This window comes from Centropristis striata, chromosome 7, assembly GCF_030273125.1.
Source record: "Centropristis striata isolate RG_2023a ecotype Rhode Island chromosome 7, C.striata_1.0, whole genome shotgun sequence".
NCBI classification, from domain to species: domain Eukaryota; kingdom Metazoa; phylum Chordata; class Actinopteri; order Perciformes; family Serranidae; genus Centropristis; species Centropristis striata.
In genome coordinates, this window is record NC_081523.1 from 2,350,630 (window position 1) to 2,375,672 (window position 25,043).

General features: G+C 37.4%; 1 protein-coding gene across 1 annotated transcript in view; it reads right to left on the minus strand.

The window, feature by feature from the left end:
• Positions 1-1,201: 1,201 nt before the first annotated feature.
• Positions 1,202-25,043, minus strand: part of wdfy3 (WD repeat and FYVE domain containing 3) — a 203,873-nt gene continuing 180,031 nt past the window's right edge. Inside the window, 20 exon segments of the mRNA XM_059336480.1 lie at positions 1,202-1,371; positions 2,538-2,735; positions 2,979-3,090; positions 3,606-3,896; positions 5,045-5,188; positions 5,961-6,054; positions 6,446-6,628; positions 6,774-6,953; positions 8,537-8,695; positions 10,739-10,893; positions 11,819-11,960; positions 12,698-12,910; positions 13,978-14,069; positions 14,716-14,869; positions 15,997-16,103; positions 17,150-17,387; positions 19,537-19,591; positions 21,392-21,472; positions 21,993-22,078; positions 22,209-22,329. Coding sequence (XP_059192463.1) covers positions 1,251-1,371; positions 2,538-2,735; positions 2,979-3,090; positions 3,606-3,896; positions 5,045-5,188; positions 5,961-6,054; positions 6,446-6,628; positions 6,774-6,953; positions 8,537-8,695; positions 10,739-10,893; positions 11,819-11,960; positions 12,698-12,910; positions 13,978-14,069; positions 14,716-14,869; positions 15,997-16,103; positions 17,150-17,387; positions 19,537-19,591; positions 21,392-21,472; positions 21,993-22,078; positions 22,209-22,329 — 2,926 coding nt within the window. The 3' untranslated portion in view covers positions 1,202-1,250.

The following is a 25,043-nucleotide window of genomic DNA, read 5'->3' on the forward strand; positions in this document are numbered from 1 at the left end:
GCTGTTTCTCCTGCAGCTGAATCTGTTTTAAAAGGAGGATAAAGTGTTCTGATGTGCTGTAATAACAACAATAATAATAATAATAATAATAATAATAATGCCGCGGGGTCAGAGTGAAGCTCTGCGAACCACAAACCTGATAGAAACCAACAAAAACAGAAAAACCAACAACAACAAACACTAAGAGTCCCTTTTTTTTTTCTCGTGTGCATCAAACAGCTGCTGGACAGAAACAAAAGAGAAAATATCAGAATATGAACTCATTCAGGAGGCAAATAAACTGAAATAAACTGAAATAAATTGAAATAAATTGAAATAAATGGAGTGATATGGTTTTAAAAATAAATGTAAATATATGTGAAATGATAAACAACGTGTCCAGTTCTCAGACAGCAGCAGCAAAAACAAAATTATTCCAAATGGGAATTCATGTCACGGACAGAACAGATGATAAAAAAAATCATTTATCATACATTAAAATATTTTGGCGGATAAAACGTGATAATAAATCTTTTTCTCTGTGTGTGTGTGTGTGTGTGTGTGATGGTTTGACACTGTGGGCAACAAAAACAATGTAAACAACGATTAAAAAAAAAAAATCAGGAAATGAAAAATAAAATTTTGCATAACTAGACCCACTAGTGAAGTCGAGCACAGACATTAATTATTGACATTCATATTATCTCTTCCTGTGGACTCGCTGTGACTCGTGATCGGACTAGACTTAGCGACTTGTTTGTTTTTTAAAGCCAGGAGTTGTTTGTTTGTTTGTTTGTTTGTTTGTTTGTTAGTCACGACGCTATGTTACAGGCTCTTTGTTTCTTGGTTGTTTTTTTTCTCTTTGACCTTATTTTTTCTTCCTCGTACAGTTAAAAAGGCCAAGCAGATATTTACAATATTCACAAGTTTTCAGGAGTTTTTTCTTCTTCAGGTGATTGAAGCGAGACGCGCCGACTCGGTTTTTTTTGTTTTTTCTCCTCCTCTAACCAGGTGAAGGTGGGACAAGTGGTGATGTTTCATTTCCTCCTTTATTTCCTCCTTTATTTCCTCCTTTATTTCCTCTTCTGTTCTGTTGGTTCCCTCAGTGAGTTACAGGACGTGTTTCTGGACGTTCGGAGGTTCAGAGTGGTTTTTTTAGGGGTTTTCTTTTGTTTTGGGGAGCAGCGAGGCGGCAGCAGGAGGAAGGAGGTGCTCCTCGGGGTCGGAGGTCAGCTTCTTCTTCTTCTTCTTCTTCTTCTTCTTCTTCTTCTTCAGTTCCTGCAGCCGTCCTCGGCGCTGCGCTCGTGCTGCAGGTTGTAGTAACAGTTCTGACAAACACGAACCGGAGACGAGATCTTCAGACGTTTGATCTCCGACTGGAAGCGACTACACCTGCAGGATGACACGAGGAGGATTAAAAATAAAATAAAATAATACATTTGTACAGTTGGTTTAAAACAAATAACCAGAGCTCTTCACATTTAGCAAACTTTACTGTGTCAGGACGTTGATTTAAAAAGGAATAAATTATTTTTGGGGGAAATAAAATCTTCCAAATAAGATAAAATTGTACCAGTAAAATTATATAAAAAGGTGACATAAAATACAAGAATGACAAAAAATAAATGTATCATAATAATTAAAAATAAATAAATAAATAAAATAAAAATACATTCTTTTTTGGAACAGAACAGAACAACATCATCACTGATTAACTTGTTGTTGCTCAGACTAAATAAATCACACGTTTAAAGTTTAAGTTGCTTATTTTGCCTCAAGTAATGTTTGCATAAATGTTTTATGAAAATATAACTTGAAAACAAAAAGTTTTGCCAGGACAATCTTTCCAAGCTACTTTTTCCCCTAACCCTAACCCTTTATATTTGTGTAAACAGGCTTAAAACACGTTATATTTTTGTTCAGGATCATATTTTAACATTTTGTGTCTCTTCTGCCTCTTGTGGCCAAAATGAGAATTACAACAACAAACACTTGAGACTTTAAGATTATCCTGAAAAAACAGATTTTACCCTTCTTACCTTCTTTCCTTCCTTCTTTCCTTCTATTCTTCCTTATTTCCTTATATCCTTCCTTCTTTCCTTCCTTTTTTCCCTTATTTCCTTCTATTAGTCCTTTTTTCCTTCCTTCTTTCTTTTTTTCCTTCTATCCTTCCTTTTGTCCTTCCTTCTTACCTTCTTTTCTTACTTTCCTTCCTTTTTCTCTTTCCTTCCCTCCTTCCTTCCTTCTTTCATTCTTCCTTCCTTCAGCTCTTAAATTAAACTCTTATCAGCTATTGTTGTTGTTATCATTATATTTGTCCAAACAAATTAACCTTTAGTTGCATTAAAATGAACAAAAAATTGAATAATAAGGGTGATATAATCATATTTTCCATGACTTTATACCTGTATCAGTCCTTTCTGAAATGCATCATGTGCAAATAAAACACTAACAGGAACAACAGCACCTCCACACACACACACACACACACACACACACACACAGACACACACACACACACACACACACAGAGAGAGACAGGTTCCCTGAGGACTGACTTCTGGCAGAAGAGCTGTCCACAGTTCCTGCAGTGGTGGCGTCTCTCTGTGAGGGAGAACCTGACGGTGCAGCCGGAGCAGCTGTCCACCACCTCGTCCTTCACCCAGTGGTCGGCCGCCGAGCGGCCCGGCTGCTCGCTGACCGACCAGCTGAAGACACGCCCACGCCCGTCACCCACCAGGATCTTACTGTGGTCCCTACAGACAGACAGACAGAGAACAGAGAGCCAGGGTTATTAAAGGTAACCAACACTAACGGAATGACCAAAACTAGAATTGAAAAAATTCTGAATGATATTTTTTCTTCATAATCCTAAAAATTAGCCCACTATGCCCTCTGAAAATGTGGCATATAATTCTGCCGTCCCACCGGCGGGACATCAGAACAGCAACAAAAGAAGCTCTCCAGAAGTATCGTAACCAGAATCTGGTGTCTCTTACTTGGAGATGGCGAGGGAGGAGATCTCTGCCGGCTGAGCGTTGTCTTTGCGGTCGAAGGCCGTGTGCATGGTGAGTTTACTCCGGAAGACCAGCTGACGCTCCCATCTGTAACCTGTAGACACCAATGAGAGAAAACTGGTCACATCATGGAGCTTCTTTATTAACCCTTTGATGCACAACATGGTCTAAATTACCAATATCCACTTTTTAGCTAAGTAGCTTGCTAAGCTAACTACTTGCTAGCTTCTTGGCTAAGTAGCTTGCTAAGCTAACTACTTAGCTAATTTCTTGGCTAAGTAGTTAGCTTAGCAAGCTACTTAGCCAAGTAGTTAGCTATGTAATAATACAAAAACTTTTTTTCTTCATAAAGTATGAGAGGCAAAATGGAAATAGTGATCTGCTGTTATCAAAAACAAGATATTTAAAGAAAACTTGGAATATTCAATCATAAAATAAGTTGATATCAAAAGATAGAGCACAGAAACACACAGCAGCATTAAATAACATGGGAATTAAATGAATGAGGGTCATTTTAGACCATGTTGTGGATTAGAAGGGTTCAGGAACAGATCCGTTTCTCTGTGTTAGAGCTGATAAAAGTGATAAACCACGTCCCTGGACACCCACCGGCCCGGAGCTGGTTGTAGGTCCGTGCGTCCAAGGCGGCGGGCTGCAGAGGCTGCGGCACGGCGCTCTGACCCGGGTGGGCCGGGTGGGCCGGGTGGGCCTGGTGGGCCTGGTGGGCCTGGTGAACAGGGTGAACAGGGTGAACAGGGTGAGGGACTTTAGTTTGTCCCTCTGAGTAGTTGACGAAGACGAAGCCGTCCTTCTCGTCGATGCTCAGCGTGTCCGACCAGCGGTGAGAGTCGTCAGAGCTGCTGTCCATCGACCACGAGGCTCCGGGACGAGCTGACGCACCTGAGAGGGAACAACAGAATAAATACCAAATATAGGAAACACTGGACAGGAAAAACATGTAGCTGGAGCCACAACACAGGAGAAACTCTGTATTATGTTGCACAAATTTAACTGAGATTGAAAAACATGAGTTTAGTTGAACAAAAGTAGGCCTGTCGCGATAATTCGATATATAAAAATGGACATGATAGTTTTTTTCTGGACTCAATATATTGTCGTTTACATGTGTGACTTTTTTTGCTTCTTTGTGTTTAAAGTATGTTACTACTTACTGTTTAAGTAAAGCTGTAAATGTTTGTCAGGCGGCACGAATTGCAGAAAAAAAACCCTATATTTCCCAAGCAGCCATTCAAGCTATTTATGTGATTTTAATAATAAAATAATATAATACATAATATTTATCTCAGTGCAGTGTTTTGTTAACTGAGCCTGAAAATCTATTTGATTTGTTTTGGTTGTAGTTTATTTATTCATGTTTTATTTATCTAGGATATTTTAAAGTTTATTTTCCACATTTCAAATCCAATGTTTAATATTCTCCAGATTTAAAAATTAATTGCTGTGGAAAAGGATGAACTTATCATGCTCTAATATCGTTATAAAACTAAAACAACATCGATAAAATCGTTTATTGGGATAGTTTCTGGGAAAATATATCGTCATAAAAAATGTGTTATCATGACGTTATATTCTAACAACATTAAAGATCAGGGGCCGGATTCACAAAGCATTCTTAAGAAAAAAATGCTTCTTATTGCCGTCCACGGAGGCAGTTGTTGTGCTTAATATTACTAACTTAATCACTATGAACATATACGGATAAAAACATTATTGTCATGCGAGGGATCTAAAGTTAAAAATCTAAGAACGTCCTGAGTGAGAAAACTAAGAAGTTCCTAAGACAAACGGCAATTCTTAAGAAAAAAATGGTGACTAGAATTTAAGAACATTCTTAGGAACATCTGATTTTTTTTCTTAAGAACACTTTTGTGAATCAGCCCTCTGATGCATTTTTAGAAAGCTTGAAAGACGAAAAGTTCTGCAGCTTTTGTTTGCTAAACAGTGAGAACTCCCCCACAGTGTGAAGCTGTGGGCTGCTGCTGCTGCTGGTGTTGCTGGTGGAGCTGCTGGTGGAGTTGGTGGAGTACCTCTGGGCCTGTGCACGGTGCTCCCCGGCTGGCTGCCTCCTCCTGTCGAGGGGTTTCGTGGAGCTTTGGGCTCCTGACTCAGACTGGGCTCGTCTCCGTCTGACTCGCTGCTGTCCTCGTCCCCGTTGTGACTCTCTCCGCCCTCTGAGACACGCAGGAACGTTTACAGTTAGTCACTTCTTTTCTTTAAACCATAAGACCTTTTTACACTGAATTTATTGTGCAATTACTGACAGAAATAAAACATAAATAGGCAAATAAAGATCTTCCAACGTTGCATATTATCTTTCGGGACATGTCACAATATCACAGGATCAAACATCTCAGCTCAGCAGCTCTAATAATAATATTTTCCCCATTAAGATCCCTTATAAAACAAATATAGACATTAACTGGATCCATTCTTCATGATGTCTGGCCTTCTGATCTATATTTTATACATCTTTTGGGGTTTTTTAAAGTCTAATTTAACACTTCTTCTTTGATTGAAACTTCCAGTGTAGTATCAGAGTAAACCTTTGTTCCCAGACATTAATTTGAATGTGTTATGCTTCCTAAATTACTTTATAGCTAATGCTAATTAAATAGATGCAGGAGGCCTTTGGTTTGGTTTGCTGGGTGGAACTACAGGTTAATTTTATAGGACATGGCGATCATTTCTGACATATAAAATAACACAAAATCTGTGTGTTGTCCAAAGAAAAAGATTGTTATTCAAACCAAATTACAGTGTAACTTGGGTGTAGTCAGCTGTGACTAATATACTGTATGTGTATGTATATATATATATATATCTTTCATTTAAGCATTGTACAACTTCTTTTGTACAGATTTCAGATTTTTTGGAGGGGGGACAACATGTAAACTCTTGAATTTTTGCACATAAAATTATTTTACTGAAAAAAAAAACACTCACCGATCTTCTCCTCAGCGAGGCAGTCAGGCACATCTGGCTCCACGGGCTCTGGAGCAGGGGTTTCTGGGACTTGGAGGAACTCCATCCTCCAAAACTACAAGAAATATCAAAAGAAAGGTTCAGATTAATCATACTTTAGTTTATTAATTTAAGTCACAGCACAATTATAAAGTGCATGAGTGTAAAATGGGCTCCTCAATAAGAGATTTAGCCAGATTTCATCTTCAACTTGGCAGGAAGACGGATAAAAAAATCAAAAAAACAATTCTGCAGTGCTTTTCATAACTAAATGGTAATCCACGTTATGTTCTTGTTTTTAATAATACATATATACAAGTATTGGTAAATAATTGGAAAAAACAAGTGAATATTTCTTTCTGCAACAGATACCACCAGCACCATTTGAATAAAAAATAATGCATAATATATGTTATTATCAGTATGAAACATGTGATGTAGTGAGAGGTTAAAGTGGGCGTGGTTACCCGGACGACGCCGTCCGAGTGTCCCGTGACGATGACGTTCTGCGTGTCCCACTCGTTCATCTCGGAGACGCAGCAGCAGAGGATCTGCTGGCTCCGCCCCGTGAAGGTGTTGGCGCTGGCGATGGGGCTCCCGTTGATGCTCCACACATGGATGTAGGTCCCCGCACAGGACACGATGTCCCCCTACAGACACATAGACAGACACACACACACACACACACACACACACACATCATGTTTATGCTCAGAGCTCATATTTATCCTCCTGGAGTAAATGTAAATATGATTAGATATATATTATATATTATATAAGTGAGGCTCCGCCCACCGTCAGCTCGTTGATGCAGAGGGCGGAGACCGGCGCCCGGTGTCCTCGGAGCTGCGTGACGAAGGAAAGCTTGTTGAGGTCCCAGATGATGCAGGTTCGGTCCCGAGAGCCGCTGACCACGATGTGGTACGCCGAGGACGCCGTCAGACACGTCACGGCGTCCGTGTGGCCCAGTAACGCCTGACAGGAAACACATTGGTGTTATTATATAGACAAGAAATATAAAGAAATATATAGACATATACATAAAAAACAATAATAATAAAAGACAGAATAAGAAAGTATCTTGAACCTAATATGAATAAAGTAAAACACATTTGACTGATTCATTGTCTTTTTCTTTTAATTTTTGAGGCACAGCTATTAAAAAAGTCTGAGGTGTATTAGGGCCATTTTAGATGAAAAAAAAAAAAAAAAGTTAAACTTGAAAAATGAACTCGAAATAATTCAGAAAAAGTCAAATATTATCCAAGATTATAAAGTCATTAAAAAAAATTCTCATGAATTTGTGAATTTTATTTCTCATAGATTTACTGATTTGATTTCAGATAATATCCACATTTTTTCTTGTATTTTTATGACTTTAATCTAGAAAATTCAGAAAACATTTTTCTTGGAATATTGCCCTTCTCCCCTGGCTTCGAAATTATAAAAAAAAAAAAAAAAAAAAAAAAAAAAAAAATTAAATCTAAAATGCCCATAATATTCCCTCAACAGAAAAATAATTAAAATACTGAAGAGAATATATTACAGAAAAATTAAATAAATACAATTATAGAGGTTCTTTCAACTCAATATCGGACATATTGTTCCTATTGATGAAGATGTTCAGCTCTAAGTTTAAAGAGAAAGTAACCTTTTCATAATACTTTGAGATTATTAAAGGGAGCAAGCGCACACACATGGTAAAATAATAGAGGAAAACATTAACTTTTTTCCATCATGTAGATCTGCATTACTTGTGTGTGTGTTTACCTGTTTGTCTGTGTGTTTACCTGTCTGTGTGTGTGTTTACCTGTCTGTGTGTGTGTTTACCTGTCTGTGTGTGTGTTTACCTGTCTGTGTGTGTGTTTACCTGTCTGTTTGTGTGTTTACCTGTCTGTGTGTGTGTTTACCTGTCTGTCTGTGTGTTTACCTGTCTGTTTGTGTGTTTACCTGTCTGTGTGTGTGTTTACCTGTCTGTCTGTGTGTTTACCTGTCTGTTTGTGTGTTTACCTGTCTGTGTGTGTGTTTACCTGTCTGTTTGTGTGTTTACCTGTCTGTGTGTGTGTTTACCTGTCTGTCTGTGTGTTTACCTGTCTGTGTGTGTGTTTACCTGTCTGTGTGTGTGTTTACCTGTCTGTGTGTGTGTTTACCTGTCTGTTTGTGTGTTTACCTGTCTGTGTGTGTGTTTACCTGTCTGTCTGTGTGTTTACCTGTCTGTGTGTGTGTTTACCTGTCTGTGTGTGTGTTTACCTGTCTGTGTGTGTGTTTACCTGTCTGTTTGTGTGTTTACCTGTCTGTGTGTGTGTTTACCTGTCTGTCTGTGTGTTTACCTGTCTGTCTGTGTGTTTACCTGTTTGTGTGTGTGTTTACCTGTTTGTTTGTGTGTGTGTTTACCTGTCTGTGTGTGTGTTTACCTGTTTGTTTGTGTGTGTGTTTACCTGTCTGTGTGTGTGTTTACCTGTTTGTTTGTCTGTGTGTTTACCTGTCTGTGTGTTTACCTGTCTGTTTGTGTGTTTACCTGTCTGTGTGTGTGTTTACCTGTCTGTGTGTGTGTTTACCTGTTTGAGCGTGAGGGACTTGGCCCTCTCCTTGGAGCTTCCTGTCTCCCAGACACAGATGGCGGTGGAGGTTCCTCCGGTGATGACCAGCTTCATGTTGGGACAGATGGCACAGAGGATCTGACCCCACTCAGACAGGCACTCATACACCACCAGAGCCTGGATAGGACACAGGACCAGAGGTTGGTTTACCCCATGGGACCAGAACAAGGTTATTATAGCGAACGAAAACTAAAATAACAAAAGCTAGAACACTGTAAAAAAGATAAACAATAACTACTCAATAAAATTGAGGCAACAGATTGCACGCAATATTATTAATTAATCAAACTAAGTTACAAGTTGAGTTAATAACTTAACAGGAAGTGCCTGTCTATTAAAAACGGACTAATTCTATTGTGTTGGATTCATTCAAAATTATCTTGATTTAGAATTACATACACATAAAGATTATATTTAATGTGATCAAAATAAGTAGATTCTATCCCAAACATTTTTATATTAAAGTTACTTAAATAACTGCCTCAAAATCAAGGACGCATTTATATTTAATACATTTTATCAAATATATTAAGTAAAATGAAACGACTACAGAATAATTTATTACGGTGAATTGAAAAAAACGATAACTAACTGAAACTGTATTGTGAGGTCACAAAACGAACTAAAATTATAATGAAAATGTCCTTTGTTTTCGTCTTTGTCAACTTTTTTCATACATAATCCAGAGTTTCTATTAGAAAGAGGATTCTGTTAGTGAACATGCAGCAACACATGATAAATATGTTTATTACAACTGGGATGTTTACACTAGAACCAACATTAAAAACACCCAGAACTGTAAGAGTTAATAACCTTATTGGGGCTAAAATGGATAAACCAAAGGATATAAAGGAAACATTTATTATGACCTCTTTGAATCTCTCACCCAACACACATTACACATTACAAAAAAACACTAAAACTAATACTAAAACTAAATGAAAACTAGCAAACTGACTCTAAAAACGAACTATAACTAACTGATTTTGAAAACAAAAATTCACAACGAAATTAAAACTAAGACTAATAAAAGATCCAAAACTATTATCCACTTGGTGCAGCAGACAGGAGACTGCTCCTTTCTGACACAATTGCAACTTTTTTGCTTTGTTTATTATAAATGTAGAGAAATAAATGCAACACTAGAAGAAGAGCTGCACTAGAGACTTCTGCTGTGAGGAAAGTGTATTTTTACTGCAGCACCAGCAGAGGGAAACATTGTCTTTGATAGTTTTTCACATTCATTTGTCAACTTCAAGGTGAAATAAGCAGAAAAACCTGCAACAGTCCATGTTTTACTTTACAAGTACAAAGGAATATATAGGATTAATATAAATAAACACCAATAATAATAAAAGACAGAGAGTAATAAAGTGTCTTGAACCTAAAATAAATAACATAAAATACATTTAGATTGATTAATTGTAATTGATTAAAAGTCTGAGGTGTAAAAAATAATTACAAAGCCCAGGGAGGGGGATAATATTCTGAGAAATAATAAAGTCTTAATTTTCCAGAATAAAGTCGAACATTTCTGGGAAAAAAACGTCATAAATTTGCACATAAATAAATATTTTTTTCCTGTAAATTTGAGACAGAGACACACACACACGTCGTAAATTTATGAGAAAAAACATGGATTTTCTGCGAGGTTGAAGTGGAAAAATTAAGAGATTTAACCCTATAAAGCCAAGTGTATCATATTAGATACAGTAATTTTTGAGACCTCTACATCATCAAAAACCTGATGTATACATGTGTTGAAGATAAACAAACTGAGCAACAAATTGCACAAAAATACCAGATGTAGCAAAAATGATATGCAGGTTCCACGAGTGGATCAGTCATTGCTGCATTAAAAAACTTCATATCTGCAGATGTATGATGTTGTGTTATATGGAAAAAATATGTATTTTGCATGTTTGAGGAAAAAGGAAAAGTTAAAAATGTTGTTTGATGTTTTTGTTAGTTCAAGAAAAACAAACTGTGAGCAACAAATTGCACAAAAAGACCTGATGTATCAAATATGATACAAATTAGAATTCATATATGCAATTTATTTATTTTTTAAAATTCGTCAGCAAGTTAATAAGCTCGGTTTTAAAAAAAATTGAATTTTCTGGCAATTATTTCATGCTCTGTTATAAGTGTACGTGTCACCTTGTCAGACTCGTAGTTGGCCAGGCGGCAGCTGAGGTCTGCGTAGCCCCAGGCGAAGGTCTTGCTCCACGTCGGAGGAACCAGAACTTTGTTTTGTTCCACAGCGAGGATTCCTTTATCAGTACAGACGATCTGTCCCACAGGCTCCTTCAGCTCTGAACACCAGGAACACAGAAGATAAGAGGGAGGAGCCTTCACTGGGTCTTATACTACAGGTTTTAGGTTTATTTGCACAGTTAGAATTTCAGAAAATGACAAAAATAACAAATAATGTAAAGTTCAGGGAGAGGCAGAAAACCAAGATGGCTTATTTAAAGCCTCCACCTAAAAATTCATTGTTATAAGAAAGTAATAAACTGATAATAGAAACAACATATGTATACCATCAACAAGTTATAATGACAATAACAAAAATAACAATATAAAAACAAAAATGAACATGACATAAAAGTGTATTTGTGTGTGAATTAGAATATAAAAACAGCAGTTAAATGAGCTTTTAGACACCTGTTGAAACATTTTATAGACATGGAGTTCTTTGCCAGATGGGAAAAGGTAATAATCAATTATTTTTCATATATTTTCCATAATTCTGTCTCTAAATTTAACTATAAATTGAATCTTGGATGATGAAGATCTAAAGATTGACACGTTGGATAACCTGAGAATTAAATTTAAAATAAGTCTTAAAGTGCTCTGGAAAGTTTTCATGATCTGAATATAACTTAAAAATAAAAGCACATATTAGAGAAATATTGATATCATGAACAGTAATTATCTGAAGGTCCAGATGAGTTTTGAAACTCAGATCTGTTTCCATCCTACATTTCTGAAGAACTAAAACTCTGTGGAGTGAAGTAGGAAAGGTGCCCAAACTATATTACAACATGAAAGATATGGATAAATTAAACTGTAATAAAGTGTACAAAGACAATTTGTAGTTACGAGATTACTAATCCTCCTAATTATACCGATAGATTTACTTATTTTTTTGCTAACCCAGTGTTTTTGTGCTTTCTGATTTAAACTCTCACCAACAAAGATTCCCAGAAACTACAGTGTTGTTATGTCTCCACGTACCTTTGACAGGAGCCAGAGAAGGTCTGAGGTTGTCCAGGTGGTGGAAGAAGATCTTGTCGCTGTTGGAGCTGGGAGGAACGCTCGCTACGTCTCCGTTGGCTTTACTACGGACTCGTTTAGGAGGATGAGGCTTCTTAAAGAGCTGCAGCACACACACACACATCAACAGGCAGGAAGGGACTTAAACTAGCTGTTTAACATGAGACTAATGATGATAATCTCTGGCTTCGGGAGGGGAGTTTGTCCACTGAATATTACAGGATTAAAGTGCTCAAAGTTCAATTGAGCTTAAGGGAAATATTTTACCCAGAAATTAGAAATTAATACAACCGCAGTGCTTTTATTTTGAAGGTCAATTTTGTATGTGCATGCGTGCATACACACCTGCACAGAAATAGGTTCCACAAAAAAAAACACTGAGTTACCTTTTTGCTAAAAAAAAAAAACTTAACAAGAAATTCAAGCCCAAAAGAACTGGAAAAACATAAAAAAAAACACCAATAAATTGCTAGTTTACAGCAAAACATACATGCTTAATATTGTTTTTGTGGTTTGAATGTATGTTGTGTTTAAAATAAATGGAAAGGGAGATAATGTTTGGAGGTTTCACTATTTTTACCGCTATATTTGACTTACTAAGGATGAGGCAATACGCAAAAATGCACAAATTTAAAGTGAAATTATACAGCAAGTTAAGACATTTTATGAGATTTTAAGAGAATTTTAGACATTTTAAGGCCTTGAACTCAAATCATTTGATTTTAGACATTTTAAGACTTTATAAAAACCCGGTGGATACCCTGTTTTAGCTTTAGTGGCAATGGTCGTAATAGCAGCAGTATTACTACAGTGGTTTGTTCTGTTGTTTCAGTGTCTGACCTGTTTGGGGATTTGTCCGAAGTTGTTGATGAAGCCGATGGTGGCGGTCTCTTTGAGCGGGTCGTTGATGTTGTAGATGTCCACCTGACCCTCGTAGAACAGGTGGTGGAAGACGTTGACCGCCTCCACGGCCGGCGGGCCCTGCTGCTTGTAGCCGAAGATCAGGTCGATCCACTCGTGGAGGTGGGCCGACACGTAGTCGCACTCCAGAGCCTGGAGGGAGGAGGACAGGGGTTAGAGAGGAGCAGGAGGCAACCTCCTGGTCTGAGCAGGGAGGCTACCAGGAAGTGCCTTCAGCTGCATTCTACAGAAAATTCCAGCAGGGGGCGCTAAATTTGGCTGCAGAAGCATTTTGTTCCATTCATTTCGATGCAAAATAAGAAAACTTGTCACTTGATTTATTCCCTCAGAAATGTTTTTCAGGACAACACTATGGTCTCAATCGCTAGTAAAAAATCTTCTTCAAGACAATCTGATGTTAATAGTGTAAATAATGGCCCCATTTAGAGGAAAATACAAGATAAAGAATCGTATGATTTGGGGCGGGGCTACCTTTGATTGACAGGTCACTAACAAGGCGAGCCGTCATCAGGAGAGAAGCAGAACAATGCGTATCCACGGCAACATGTCAATAAAGTTATATAATTAATAACGTTATATAGATATTAAAAAGGACGTTTAACGGTTTGGTCTCATAACTTTGAGCCTTTCACAGGACCCTGACTAATTTTTGCCTATTTTTCTGACAATTTTTTTTCTGTTTTATCTGCCTAGTTTTTTGGTTTTTCTAACAATTTTTTTCTGACTATTTCTTTTAAGTTTTCCTGACTATTTTTTCAGTTTTTTGGGTAGTTCTATATAATGAGTATTTTTTCCCTCTTTTTCTGACTATTTTTTTCTGTTTTTCAAACTGATTGTTTCTATTTTTGTCAATTTTTTTTCTGCTTTTATGACTATTTTCTCACTTAATGTTTAATATCTTAAAGTTGATTTGAAGGTTTTATTCATTAAATGTCTTGTTCAGTGTTTGGTTGGACTAACAGACACTCCCATGAGTCGCTGCTCAGTTTTCCGAGGTCAGTAACCAACATTTTGTTTTTGTTTTTTCACCTAATCCAGTTCAAATGGAAAGATATACATTTTTTAAATATTTTTAATTGAACACGTCAATACACAAACAAATTCACAATGTATAAAATAAAATAAAGACCCAAGAAATAAACACGGGGAAGGAAAAATATGTTCTTCTGGTATGCTTGCTTTTATTTTGAAAGGCTTACCTCTCTGTGGACCCTGATGAACTCCCGGGGGTCTCCTTTGGCCCAGGGGGGCAGGATGACGTCTCCCAGCTTGGTGCCGTTCTGTTTGGCTCCTGGAACATCAGACAGACATTAATATAAACATTAATATTCATTCACTCAGTTATCTCTCGGTGAGTTAGAATGACATAAAATGACAAAGATAACATATAATGTAAAGTGCAGAGAGAGGCAGAAAACCCAGATGGGCTTATTTAAAGCCTCCACCTAAAATATCATAGTGATAAGAACTATAAAAACATATGTATAACATCAACAACAAGTTAAAATGACAACAAAAACAAAAAAACACAAATGAACATGTTACAAAAGTGTATTTGTGTGTGAATTAGAATGTTAAAACAGCAGTTAAATGAGCTTTTAGACATCTTTTGAAACATTTTATAGAGATCTCATCTTTTCCAGATGAGAAAAGGTTTTTATTCCATAATTTGGTCCCTAAATTTAACAATAAATTGACCTCTGCATGTCAGAAATCTTGGAGGATGAAAATCTAAAGATTGACACATTGGATAACTTGAGAATTAAATTTAAAATAAGTCTTAAAGTGCTCTGGAAAGTTTTGAAGATCTGAATATACCTTATAAATAGAAACACATATTTGAGAGATATTGATGTCATGAACAGTGAGTATTTGGAGTTTCATTAAAAGGGCTACAGATGAGGCATGTGTTACGGTCCTGGCCGTCCGTCACTGACCCAGGTCGAAGTTGTTGGCGTTGAGCAGGAACTCTGGCAGGTAGAAGAACTCGGGGATGAGCTCCTTGACGTCGGCCATGTTGTGTTTGGAGGCGGAGAGCCAGGCTTCACGCACGCTGTGGAACATCCTGTCAGCCAGGTCGAAGTGACCTCCCTGAGACACACACACACAGTTAGACGTTCAATCCAGACACACACAGCGCCCACTGTTAGTCCTCTGGTCTCTCATGGTAACTTACTAATGTTAAATCATGTTTACTAGATGCTAAAATGATGAAAATCTTTTTAATTTCATTGAAAATGGAGGGAAAAAATGTTTTAGATTGATTATTTTCTTGATAGGACCTATTGTGTCCTATTGTATTGTGCAGGATCACACTCTGCAAAGTTGCATTCTTAATCTAATCATAAACCTGTGTTCTTCATCAGAGAATGAAATGTTCAATATAATCTGATAACTAAGAAAGACTAAAATTTCACGAACTAAAACTAAAGTCAGGGTTGGTACACTTTTTCAATGGTCAAATTCAAGCTTTTTTTCAAGGACTTTCCAGGTCCATTTTCAAGCTTTTCCAGTATCTTACACCTGAGTACTTCCATACTAAAAGGGGGAGATTTCACTGAACCATACCAACAGAGATGGTGTTACACTTTTAGAAGTACTAAACTATCACTAAAACAGACACAAAATGACCAAAAAAAATACTAAATTACTTAAAAAAGACACAAAATTACAAAAAAAGACGCAAAATTACTTAAAAAATACACAAAATGACAGAAAAAACTAAACTGCTTAAAAAAGAAACAAAATTACCAAAAAAAGACACAAAAATATTTTTTAAAAAGACGCAAAATGACCAAAAAAAGAAAAAAGATGAGTACTTGCATACTAAAAGGGGAGATTTCACTAAACCAAACCAACAGTGATGGTGTTACACTTTTAGGAGGAACGGTCTGTATTTCAGATAGGCTACTCATTATTTTTTACATTGAACATGTGATTATCTATAGTCTATAGATGGATATAGTCCGATACAAGAGAAATACAGTAAGAATTTAAAGCATTTACAAACACTTTATCCAAAATCCTTGAAAATACAACATTTAAATTCAAGCATTTTCAAGGATTTCAAGCAGCCGTACCAACCCTGTAAAGTAGTTCCTGTTTTCTTTGACTACAACCTTTAGTCAACTAAAATCTGATGTGTGACTTAATATTTAAAACTATCAGGAACATCTGGCACAAACAGCTGAAAACTTGGAAATGAGTTCAGATCCAACCTGAAGTCTGAGGAAGATCTGGGTGAAGGGCTCCATGCGGACCAGATAGGAGGCCACGATCATGGCGGAGGAGTAGTGGGTCCCGTAGTGATACGCTGGAGTCTCACCTGAAGGACAGAAAATAAAACACGTTCAGCTAGTCTGGAAGATGCAAACACAACTTTGACATGAGCATGCAATTCTAAGTGACATGCCATAACTACATTAGTAGAAACTTACAAAAAACAATGTGTAACCAGGCCACAGAGATGAACCAACAGAAATCTCTGCCGCGGCAGAACCTCCTTCTATTTCTATTTGGTGTTTTCAAATGTTCAGTTTGGGTAAGTCAGAACGTACAGAAATGTACCTCATTTTATACTCATTTTTATTTTATTTCAAGAGGCTTATACAACGTGCCTCCCCTCAACTAATGCAGAAACAAAAACAAAAAAGAAGAAAAAGAGAAGAAAGAAAGAAGGAAATAAGGATGGAAAGAAAGGAAGGAAGGCAGAAGGAAGGAAGGAAAGAAAGAAAGAAAGAAAGAAAGAAAGAAAGAAAGAAAGAAAGAAAGAAAGAAAGAAAAAAGGAAAGAAAGAAGGAAGGAAGGATGGAAGGAAGGACCAAAGGAAGGAAGGAAAGAAAGAAGGAAGAAATGAAGAAAGGAAGGAAGGAAGGAAGGAAAGAAAAAAGGAAGGAAGAAAAGAAAGAAGGAAGGAAGGAAGGAAAGAAAAAAGGAAGGAAGAAAAGAAAGAAGGAAGGAAGGAAGGAAGGAAAGAAAGAAAAAAAAGAAGGCAAGAGGGAGGGAAGGAGGGAAGGAAGGAAGGAAGGAACTAAACTCACATAATTAACAAACTGAATCACAAGAAGCAGACGACCAGAAAAACAAACTAATCAAAAAATATATACACATCAAGAAATAATCATAATTAATTAAAAGTTATGACAATTTACTTTAACTTTTTTAATAACAAGCTTTTGCTCTTTGCAAACTAACTACAGGCTGCACTCATAGTTTAATTCAGGCCTCATATATTATTAATTAATAACAATTTGACATTTAGGATGAAGTGTTTTCTTGAAGTTAGAGCTCGCTGGTTATTAGTATCCGTCTTAATAAACCTGATAAAGGTGATATCTCATGTTTAGTGTGTCTGCGTGGTGTCTCTCTCACCGTTGGGGTCCTCCCAGTCCTTGTACCTCTTCTTGTACTGGGTCAGCCTGTCGTCGGTCTGGGCCCCCATGGGCTTGGCCAGGTTACGGAAGGTCTTGGGGTTGTTCAGGTCCAGTTCCTCCGAGTCGAAGTCGGCCAGGATCCAGGGGAAGACCGGGTACTGCATCAGGTCGTTGTAGGAGCGACCCGCCAGCGTGTTGAGATGCATCAAGTACTGGAAGTTACTGATCTCTCCTCTCTGGAAACAAAGAGTTAATACATGAAGTTACTGATCTCTCCTCTCTGGAAACAAAGAGTTAACACATCAAGTACTGAAGTTACTGATCTCTCCTCTCTAGAAACAAAGAGTTAACACATCAGGTACTGAAGTTACTGATCTCTCCTCTCTGGAAACAAAGAGTTAACACATCAAGTACTGAAGTTACTGATCTCTCCTCTCTAGAAACAAAGAGTTAACACATCAAGTACTGAAGTTACTGATCTCTCCTCTCTGGAAACAAAGAGTTAACACATCAAGTACTGAAGTTACTGATCTCTCCTCTCTAGAAACAAAGAGTTAACACATCAGGTACTGAAGTTACTGATCTCTCCTCTCTAGAAACAAAGAGTTAACACATCAGGTACTGAAGTTACTGATCTCTCCTCTCTGGAAACAAAGAGTTAACACATCAGGTAGTGAAGTTACTGATCTCTCCTCTCTAGAAACAAAGAGTTAACACATCAGGTACTGAAGTTACTGATCTCTCCTCTCTGGAAACAAAGAGTTAACACATCAGGTACTGAAGTTACTGATCTCTCCTCTCTGGAAACAAAGAGTTAACACATCAGGTACTGAAGTTACTGATCTCTCCTCTCTAGAAACAAAGAGTTAACACATCAGGTACTGAAGTTACTGATCTCTCCTCTCTGGAAACAAAGAGTTAACACATCAGGTACTGAAGTTACTGATCTCTCCTCTCTAGAAACAAAGAGTTAACACATCAGGTACTGAAGTTACTGATCTCTCCTCTCTGGAAACAAAGAGTTAACACATCAAGTACTGAAGTTACTGATCTCTCCTCTCTGAAAACAAAGAGTTAACACATCAAGTACTGAAGTTACTGATCTCTCCTCTCTGAAAACAAAGAGTTAACACATCAAGTACTGAAGTTACTGATCTCTCCTCTCTGAAAACAAAGAGTTAACACATCAAGTACTGAAGTTACTGATCTCTCCTCTCTGAAAACAAAGAGTTAACACATCAAGTACTGAAGTTACTGATCTCTCCTCTCTAGAATAAACAGAATCAACACTTCAGTCAGGCTTCTGCTGGCTCATAATGAGACACTTTAATACTTTACTGAGTCTGGTGAGAAAAGATAAGACTATTTATTCTGCAGTGGGATATTTAGCTGTCACATCAGCTCAAGATACAGACACAAACAGTCATGGAAAACATTATTAGACCTTTGTTTTCTTCAGTTTATTGTTCATTTTAATGTCTGGTTCAACTAAAGGTTCTGTTCTGTTTGGGCAAATATAATGATAACAACAAAAAACAGCTGATAAGAGTTTAATATAAGAGCTGAAGAAAAGAATGAAAGATGGAAGGAAGGGTAAAAGGAAAGAAGGAAGGATAGAATGAAAGAAGGAAGGAGAGAAGGAAGGAAGGAGAGAAGGAAGTATAGAAGGAAGTAAAGAAGGTAAGAAAGAAGGAAAGAAGGAAAGAAGGAAGGAAGGAAGGCAGGAAGGAGAGAAGGAAGTAAAGAAGGTAAGAAGGAAGGAAAGAAGGGAAAAAGGAAGGAAAGAAGAAAGGAAGGAAGGAGAGAAGGAAGTATAGAAGGAAGTAAAGAAGGTAAGAAAGAAGGATAGAAGGAAAGAAGGAAGGAAAGAAGTAAGGAAGGAAGGAAGGAAGTAAAGAAGGTAAGAAAGAAGGAAAGAAGGAAAGAAGGAAGGAAGGAAGGAAGGCAGGAAGGAGAGAAGGAAGTAAAGAAGGTAAGAAGGAAGGAAAGAAGGAAAAAAGGAAGGAAAGAAGAAAGGAAGGAAGGAGAGAAGGAAGGAAAGAAGGAAGTATAGAAGGAAAGAAGGAAGGAGAGAAGGAAGTATAGAAGGAAAGAAGGAAGGTGAGAAAGAAGTAAAGAAGGTAAGAAGGAAGGAAAGATGGAAGGCGAGAAGGAAGGAAAGAAGGTAAGAAGGAAGGAAAGAAGGAAGGAAGGAAGGAAAAAAGGAACTATAGAAGGAAATAAGGAAGAAAAGAAGGATCCTAGGAAGGAAAATATATTTTAATATGTTAAATAGGTTCAAATGTATTTATATTATTGATATCCATATATAACTGGTATATGACATCTGTATTATAGAATAAACACATATGGCCCCAGACAGGCTGGATGTGGTCTGGATCTTACCTCCCATCTCTGAGTCACTGACTTCTCCCCGACCAGCGTGCTGAGGAGTCCAGACCTGATCCACACCAGGACAGAAAGCATGTTTAGTTAAAACAGATCAGGACTTAGAAAAAAGATGCATGTTACAGTGTTTCCTGTAGGATTTTTTTCAGCAGCAGAGGTAAAGGTTTATTTGTCCCCTGGATGGTGTGTGCGTGTAAATATCAATCAGCAATTTAGAAAGTATTAAAAAAATGACACTGTAGTGTAAATCCGTTAAAAATATATGTAACATAAAGAAGATTAATGCATGAGTGCATGACCTGGCACAAGGTAGGATATCAGTTTTACTGGACTGGAAACCCAGCTTTAGAACCAGTGTTTCCCACAGGATTTTGTGAGACTATGATGGGGGAATCTGAATAAAAAGAGAGGGGTCTGGGAGGCATGCTCCCCTGGAGAATTTTTAAAAGCCTAAATTTGGTGCCTCTCACATGTTCTAATGCCACTATTCCATATTAACCCTCTATGGTACGGTGTTGCCCCATTTTTGTTCCGTCAAATTTCTACAAGTCATGTTTTTGAGTGATGTGATACTTTAAAAAAAGAGGGAAGAGTATAGTGAACCAATAGCAATGCTTTAATTTGTCACATGACCTCCAGGCGGCCATATTGAAACACTATTTTTCAGACTTTTTCAAAGGAAACAGCTTTGACATTTTGCACCACAAAAAAATCATTCAAAACATAATTTTCTGGCCCTTCAACATCTGGAACAAATATATTCCTACTGATTCATTTCTGATAGTTTCATCCACTTAGACTGTTGAAGACATTCACTTCAATGGGTCGTTGGTTCAATGTTCACATTCAGACAAGAAACCGGTTAAAAAAAGTTCCTTTTATAATGTTTTTAAATTTAAAATGTTATGTACTGTTCTCTGTTGAAGCTACTGAATCTTTTACACATGTTTATTAAATAAATGATACATTTATAATCGATTAGAAAATAGATTATGTTTATTTAGTCAATTTCTAAGACAAAAAAACACTCCAAACATTTTTTTCCTAACTGGCATCATGATGCGTACCGTAGAGGGTTAATCATTGCATGTTTTAATGAATTATTGTGAAGGAGAATAAGGGTTCTTCTGTTTTATTCAAGGCGTCATAGTTTTATAGTATTTTTGAAAATTCTGTGGTGGACTCTGTTAACACATCCATGTGCTCTTATTTTGAAAGCTACATGCTTTTACTTTGAAGTCGGGTCTAAGATGTTCTTACTGTAACGTTTAGTAATAAACACATGTACCGGGAAAATAAGTGAAGGCTGACTGGCTGCAGTGTGCTTAGTTCTCTTCTAGTATCGTTAGCTAGCCATTAGCTCTAACAGACAGTCTAACCCATATACAGTCTATGGTGAAACCTCCCTCAGAAACTACAGTAATGCTAACAGAGTGCTAGTGCTGTTATCCCTGCAGTTAGAGAGCGATGTGGTCACTGCTACTGAATTAAAAAAATAAAACAATCTCCTTTTCTGAAGTAGCCGCTGGCCGCCGCTACTACATGAATCTAGCAGAAACCCTTTGTTACAAACTAAAGAAGGTGTGGTGTAAAACCAAATGAGTCTTTTTCTTTTCTAGTTCATTAACTTGATTAATTACTGCAGCAGCACATATCTATTATTCATAAAAATACATTAACAAAAAGATTAGAAATAAGTTAATACATATAATTATGTTTCCTCTGCTTCCATAAATCACCTCACAACCTCTAAAAATGGTCAAACTTTCCCCCGAAAACCAGTGAAATGATCCTAAGGCTGTATATATATTATATTATTATTGTATATTGGGGATATAAGAGGAGGAGTTACCCTTGTTCCACGCTGGTGTTGGGTCTCTGGCCTGAAACCGACTCGGAGCTGTCGGCCAGCGAAGGCACCACCGCCAAGAACCTGCAGGGGAAAATTATACAATTAAACAAACTTTCCTTTTTTTTTGTTTTGTTTTGCAGCTGCAATATTTAAATTATTGCAAACATTTTACTTTGTCACCACCTGCACATGACAACTGAAAGATCCAAGATTTGTTTTGCCATTTCTACCAAACACAGAGCAAGTGAACAGCAGAACTAAATCACGTTGCATCCAGCTCATGGATGTAATTAAAAACATATAGTACTCAAAATAGAAATATTGTGGCGACATGATTCTTTGAGGGCTATAAAACACATCAGAAAACTTAATAAAAACCCTCTTTTCTTCTCCTATTTTCCCTTTTTTAGCCTGAATCAGTGCTGATTGATATGAATTAAAATTAAATTAATTAACTAGTACTTGATAATAGAAAACTGCAGCATCTTCTTAGTAAGTAGTACTACATTGTTGCCTGTTATTTATGTGGGTTGAAAAGATGACAAATGTTTTTTTAACTATTCTTCCAGCAGTCAGAGCTGTCCCTGCTGGTGTTCGGTACCTTTGGTAAACTTTGTTGCGGACTCCTTTCTGGAAGGCCAGCAGGTAGTTCCTCCCGTCTGCAGAGAAGACTTCCACCGCCATGGGCTGAGAGGAGACAAACAGGATATTTATTATTAATAAAACAATAATCAAAAAGTAAAATTAAAGGCTGGAAATGCAGGAGGAGGAGGGGTGTTCATTCTGTGTGTGTGTGTGTGTGTGTGTGTGTGTGTACCTGCAGCAGGTAGCGTCTCTTGTGGACTTCCTTGATGTCCTCGTAGGCGAAGATGCTGCAGGTCCTCTTCAGCTGGCTCTGTCCCTGTCGGGCTCCTCTGGGGATGATCGCCTCGTGCAAACTGACGAAAGACAGAGAAGCATTTATCATCAGTTTTACACATAAAGGACTTATATCTACAAAGTCATTCACAGCTTCATCTCACAGGAAGATTTAGTCCATTTATTTCCTTCTGCTGCAAACATTGTGCCAAATTTAATCTCATTTTATGGTCAAAAGTAATGAGTATTTATACAAAGCTGCAGGGGACACAGGGGTTAAAGATTAACTTTTAATATAGTGGGAGAAAACATTTTTAATTTTTTTAATTTTTAATTTTATATTTCATTTGCATTGTGTATGTTTGTATATTTATATAGTTACATATTTTTTGTTTCTAAAAAAGAAAAAAGAAAAAAATAATAATCTTGAATCAATGTGGCAATTATTTCAATTATTAATGTAATTATTATTTCATTATTTAATTCATAATTTAACATATATATTTTTTAAATGCAATATTTAGTGTAAAATAGTGTAAAAATCCTATCTAACATAACCACAGCCTAAAATGTAATAATTACGTCCACATTAGTCCACATTAATTTTTCCATTTATGCACAGTGAAGATAAAGAAAATGAAATCAAAAATGTATTTAATTTGCTTACAAAAACATAAAATATTGAGAAAATACTCATTTTTTACTAATTGTAACTGTAACATGTTTTCTGTTTTAATTCCATAAATGAGAATTAATTGATTATGAAACCTGTCTTCATTATTTGATTTTCTAAACTGAGCTAAAAGCTGATGAAGTCCTTATTTCAGCCTTTTGTCTCGTCTTAGTGGAAGCTGATTAAAAAAGGCAGAAACAGTAAAAGGCCTGAGGGGAAACACGATGAAATCAAAGTAGCATCTGTTGGTTGTTTCCTCGCCGTGTCTCAGAGGAGCAGAGCGGGTAAGTTCCCTAAAAAAGATAAACATGTCATTTCTCTGCTGAGTTTCACAACGCATGCTCTATCAGCAGCATGACATCATCCCAGCAGAGCAAAGTCCCACTGCAGCGTCCCAGGAATGATGTCATCGTATATTCAGGGAGGAAAGTACAGTAAGTGTGACATCTGACAGCTGCAGCATGATGAACCCTGCAGCAGAAAGTCCTGCTGCTCCTGCAGCTGTTTAATAACAGTTAGGTTTCTATTACAGTCTGATACCAGGAATGAGGTGGTCTCACTCGCCGAAACGCCCCGAATCTGAATATGAGCCGTCCTGAGCGGGCTTTTTTTTTTTTTGTGTATTTATTTTTATTGTTTTCATAACAGAAAAATAGATACAAATTAAATATACAAATTAGAGATAATTGGTGGAGCTACACAGAACAATACATGTTTTGTTTTTTGACAGTTTTTGACAGGAGACAAACAAAACAAGGGTATAACATAAATGGCACAGCAACAGAATAACACTAGTTTTTAGACATTAAATCAAGAAAAGGATGCCATATTTTAAAAAAGATATCCTCTTTAGCAGATACGATGAACCTGAGCCCTTTCAGATTTCCAAGACTGTAGAATTAGCTTACTGGCTAAAAATGTTGAAAGGGAGATAGCCTTAGCTTCATAACTACTTTTTACACTATCTGGATTAGCCGCTCCAAACAACACGGTGAACGGGTTACATGGATGATTAAGGGCCTTGGTGAAGAACTCAAACAAGGAGCCCCAGAATGGTTGTAGCTTATGACATGACAAAAATAAGTGGGATCCTGAGCGGTCCTTTAACGGGACTTTTTTATGTCCCTTTAGAAGAGCAGGGCTGTTTTTCTCCCCTGAAAAAAGCCTGGTTGCTGATTGGATAGAACACTAAGCAGGATGTGACGTAGTACTCGACGCCATGACAACAGGCGCCATTTGTAAAAGACGGTGAGCAGTGTTGTCGCTATATTTAGCGACTTTTCAGACCCCCTTAGCGACTATTTTTCAAAAAAGCGTCTTTTTCTGTTGTTATTGGAGACTTTTGGAGACTCGTTCTTACTCTTTGACTCGTTAAGAAGAGTAAGAACGAGTCGAAGCCGCACAGTCCTCCTGCAGCAGTCTCTCCCAGATGCAGAGCCGGAGGGGATGTTAACCCCCTTTAGCGTCCAGTCTGCAAATTGCTAACAGGCTAACAGTTAGCTCTGTAGCTGTACAGTGTGTATGTGCTAACAGGCTAACAGTTAACTCTGTAGCAGTACAGTGTGTATGTGCTAACAGGCTAACAGTTAGCTCTGTAGCAGTACAGTGTGTATGTGCTAACAGGCTAACAGTTAGCTCTGTAGCAGTACAGTGTGTATGTGCTAACAGGCTAACAGTTAGCTCTGTAGCAGTACAGTGTGTATGTGCTAACAGGCTAACAGTTAGCTCTGTAGCAGTACAGTGTGTATGTGCTAACAGGCTAACAGTTAGCTCTGTAGCAGTACAGTGTGTATGTGCTAACAGGCTAACCGTTAGCTCTGTAGCAGGACAGTGTGTATGTGCTAACAGGCTAACAGTTAGCTCTGTAGCAGTGTGTATGTGCTAACAGGCTAACAGTTAGCTCTGTAGCAGTACAGTGTGTATGTGCTAACAGGCTAACAGTTAGCTCTGTAGCAGTACAGTGTGTATGTGCTAACAGGCTAACAGTTAGCTCTGTAGCAGCACAGTGTGTATGTGCTAACAGGCTAACAGTTAGCTCTGTAGCAGTACAGTGTGTATGTGCTAACAGGCTAAAAGTTAGCTCTGTAGCAGTACAGTGTGTATGTGCTAACAGGCTAACAG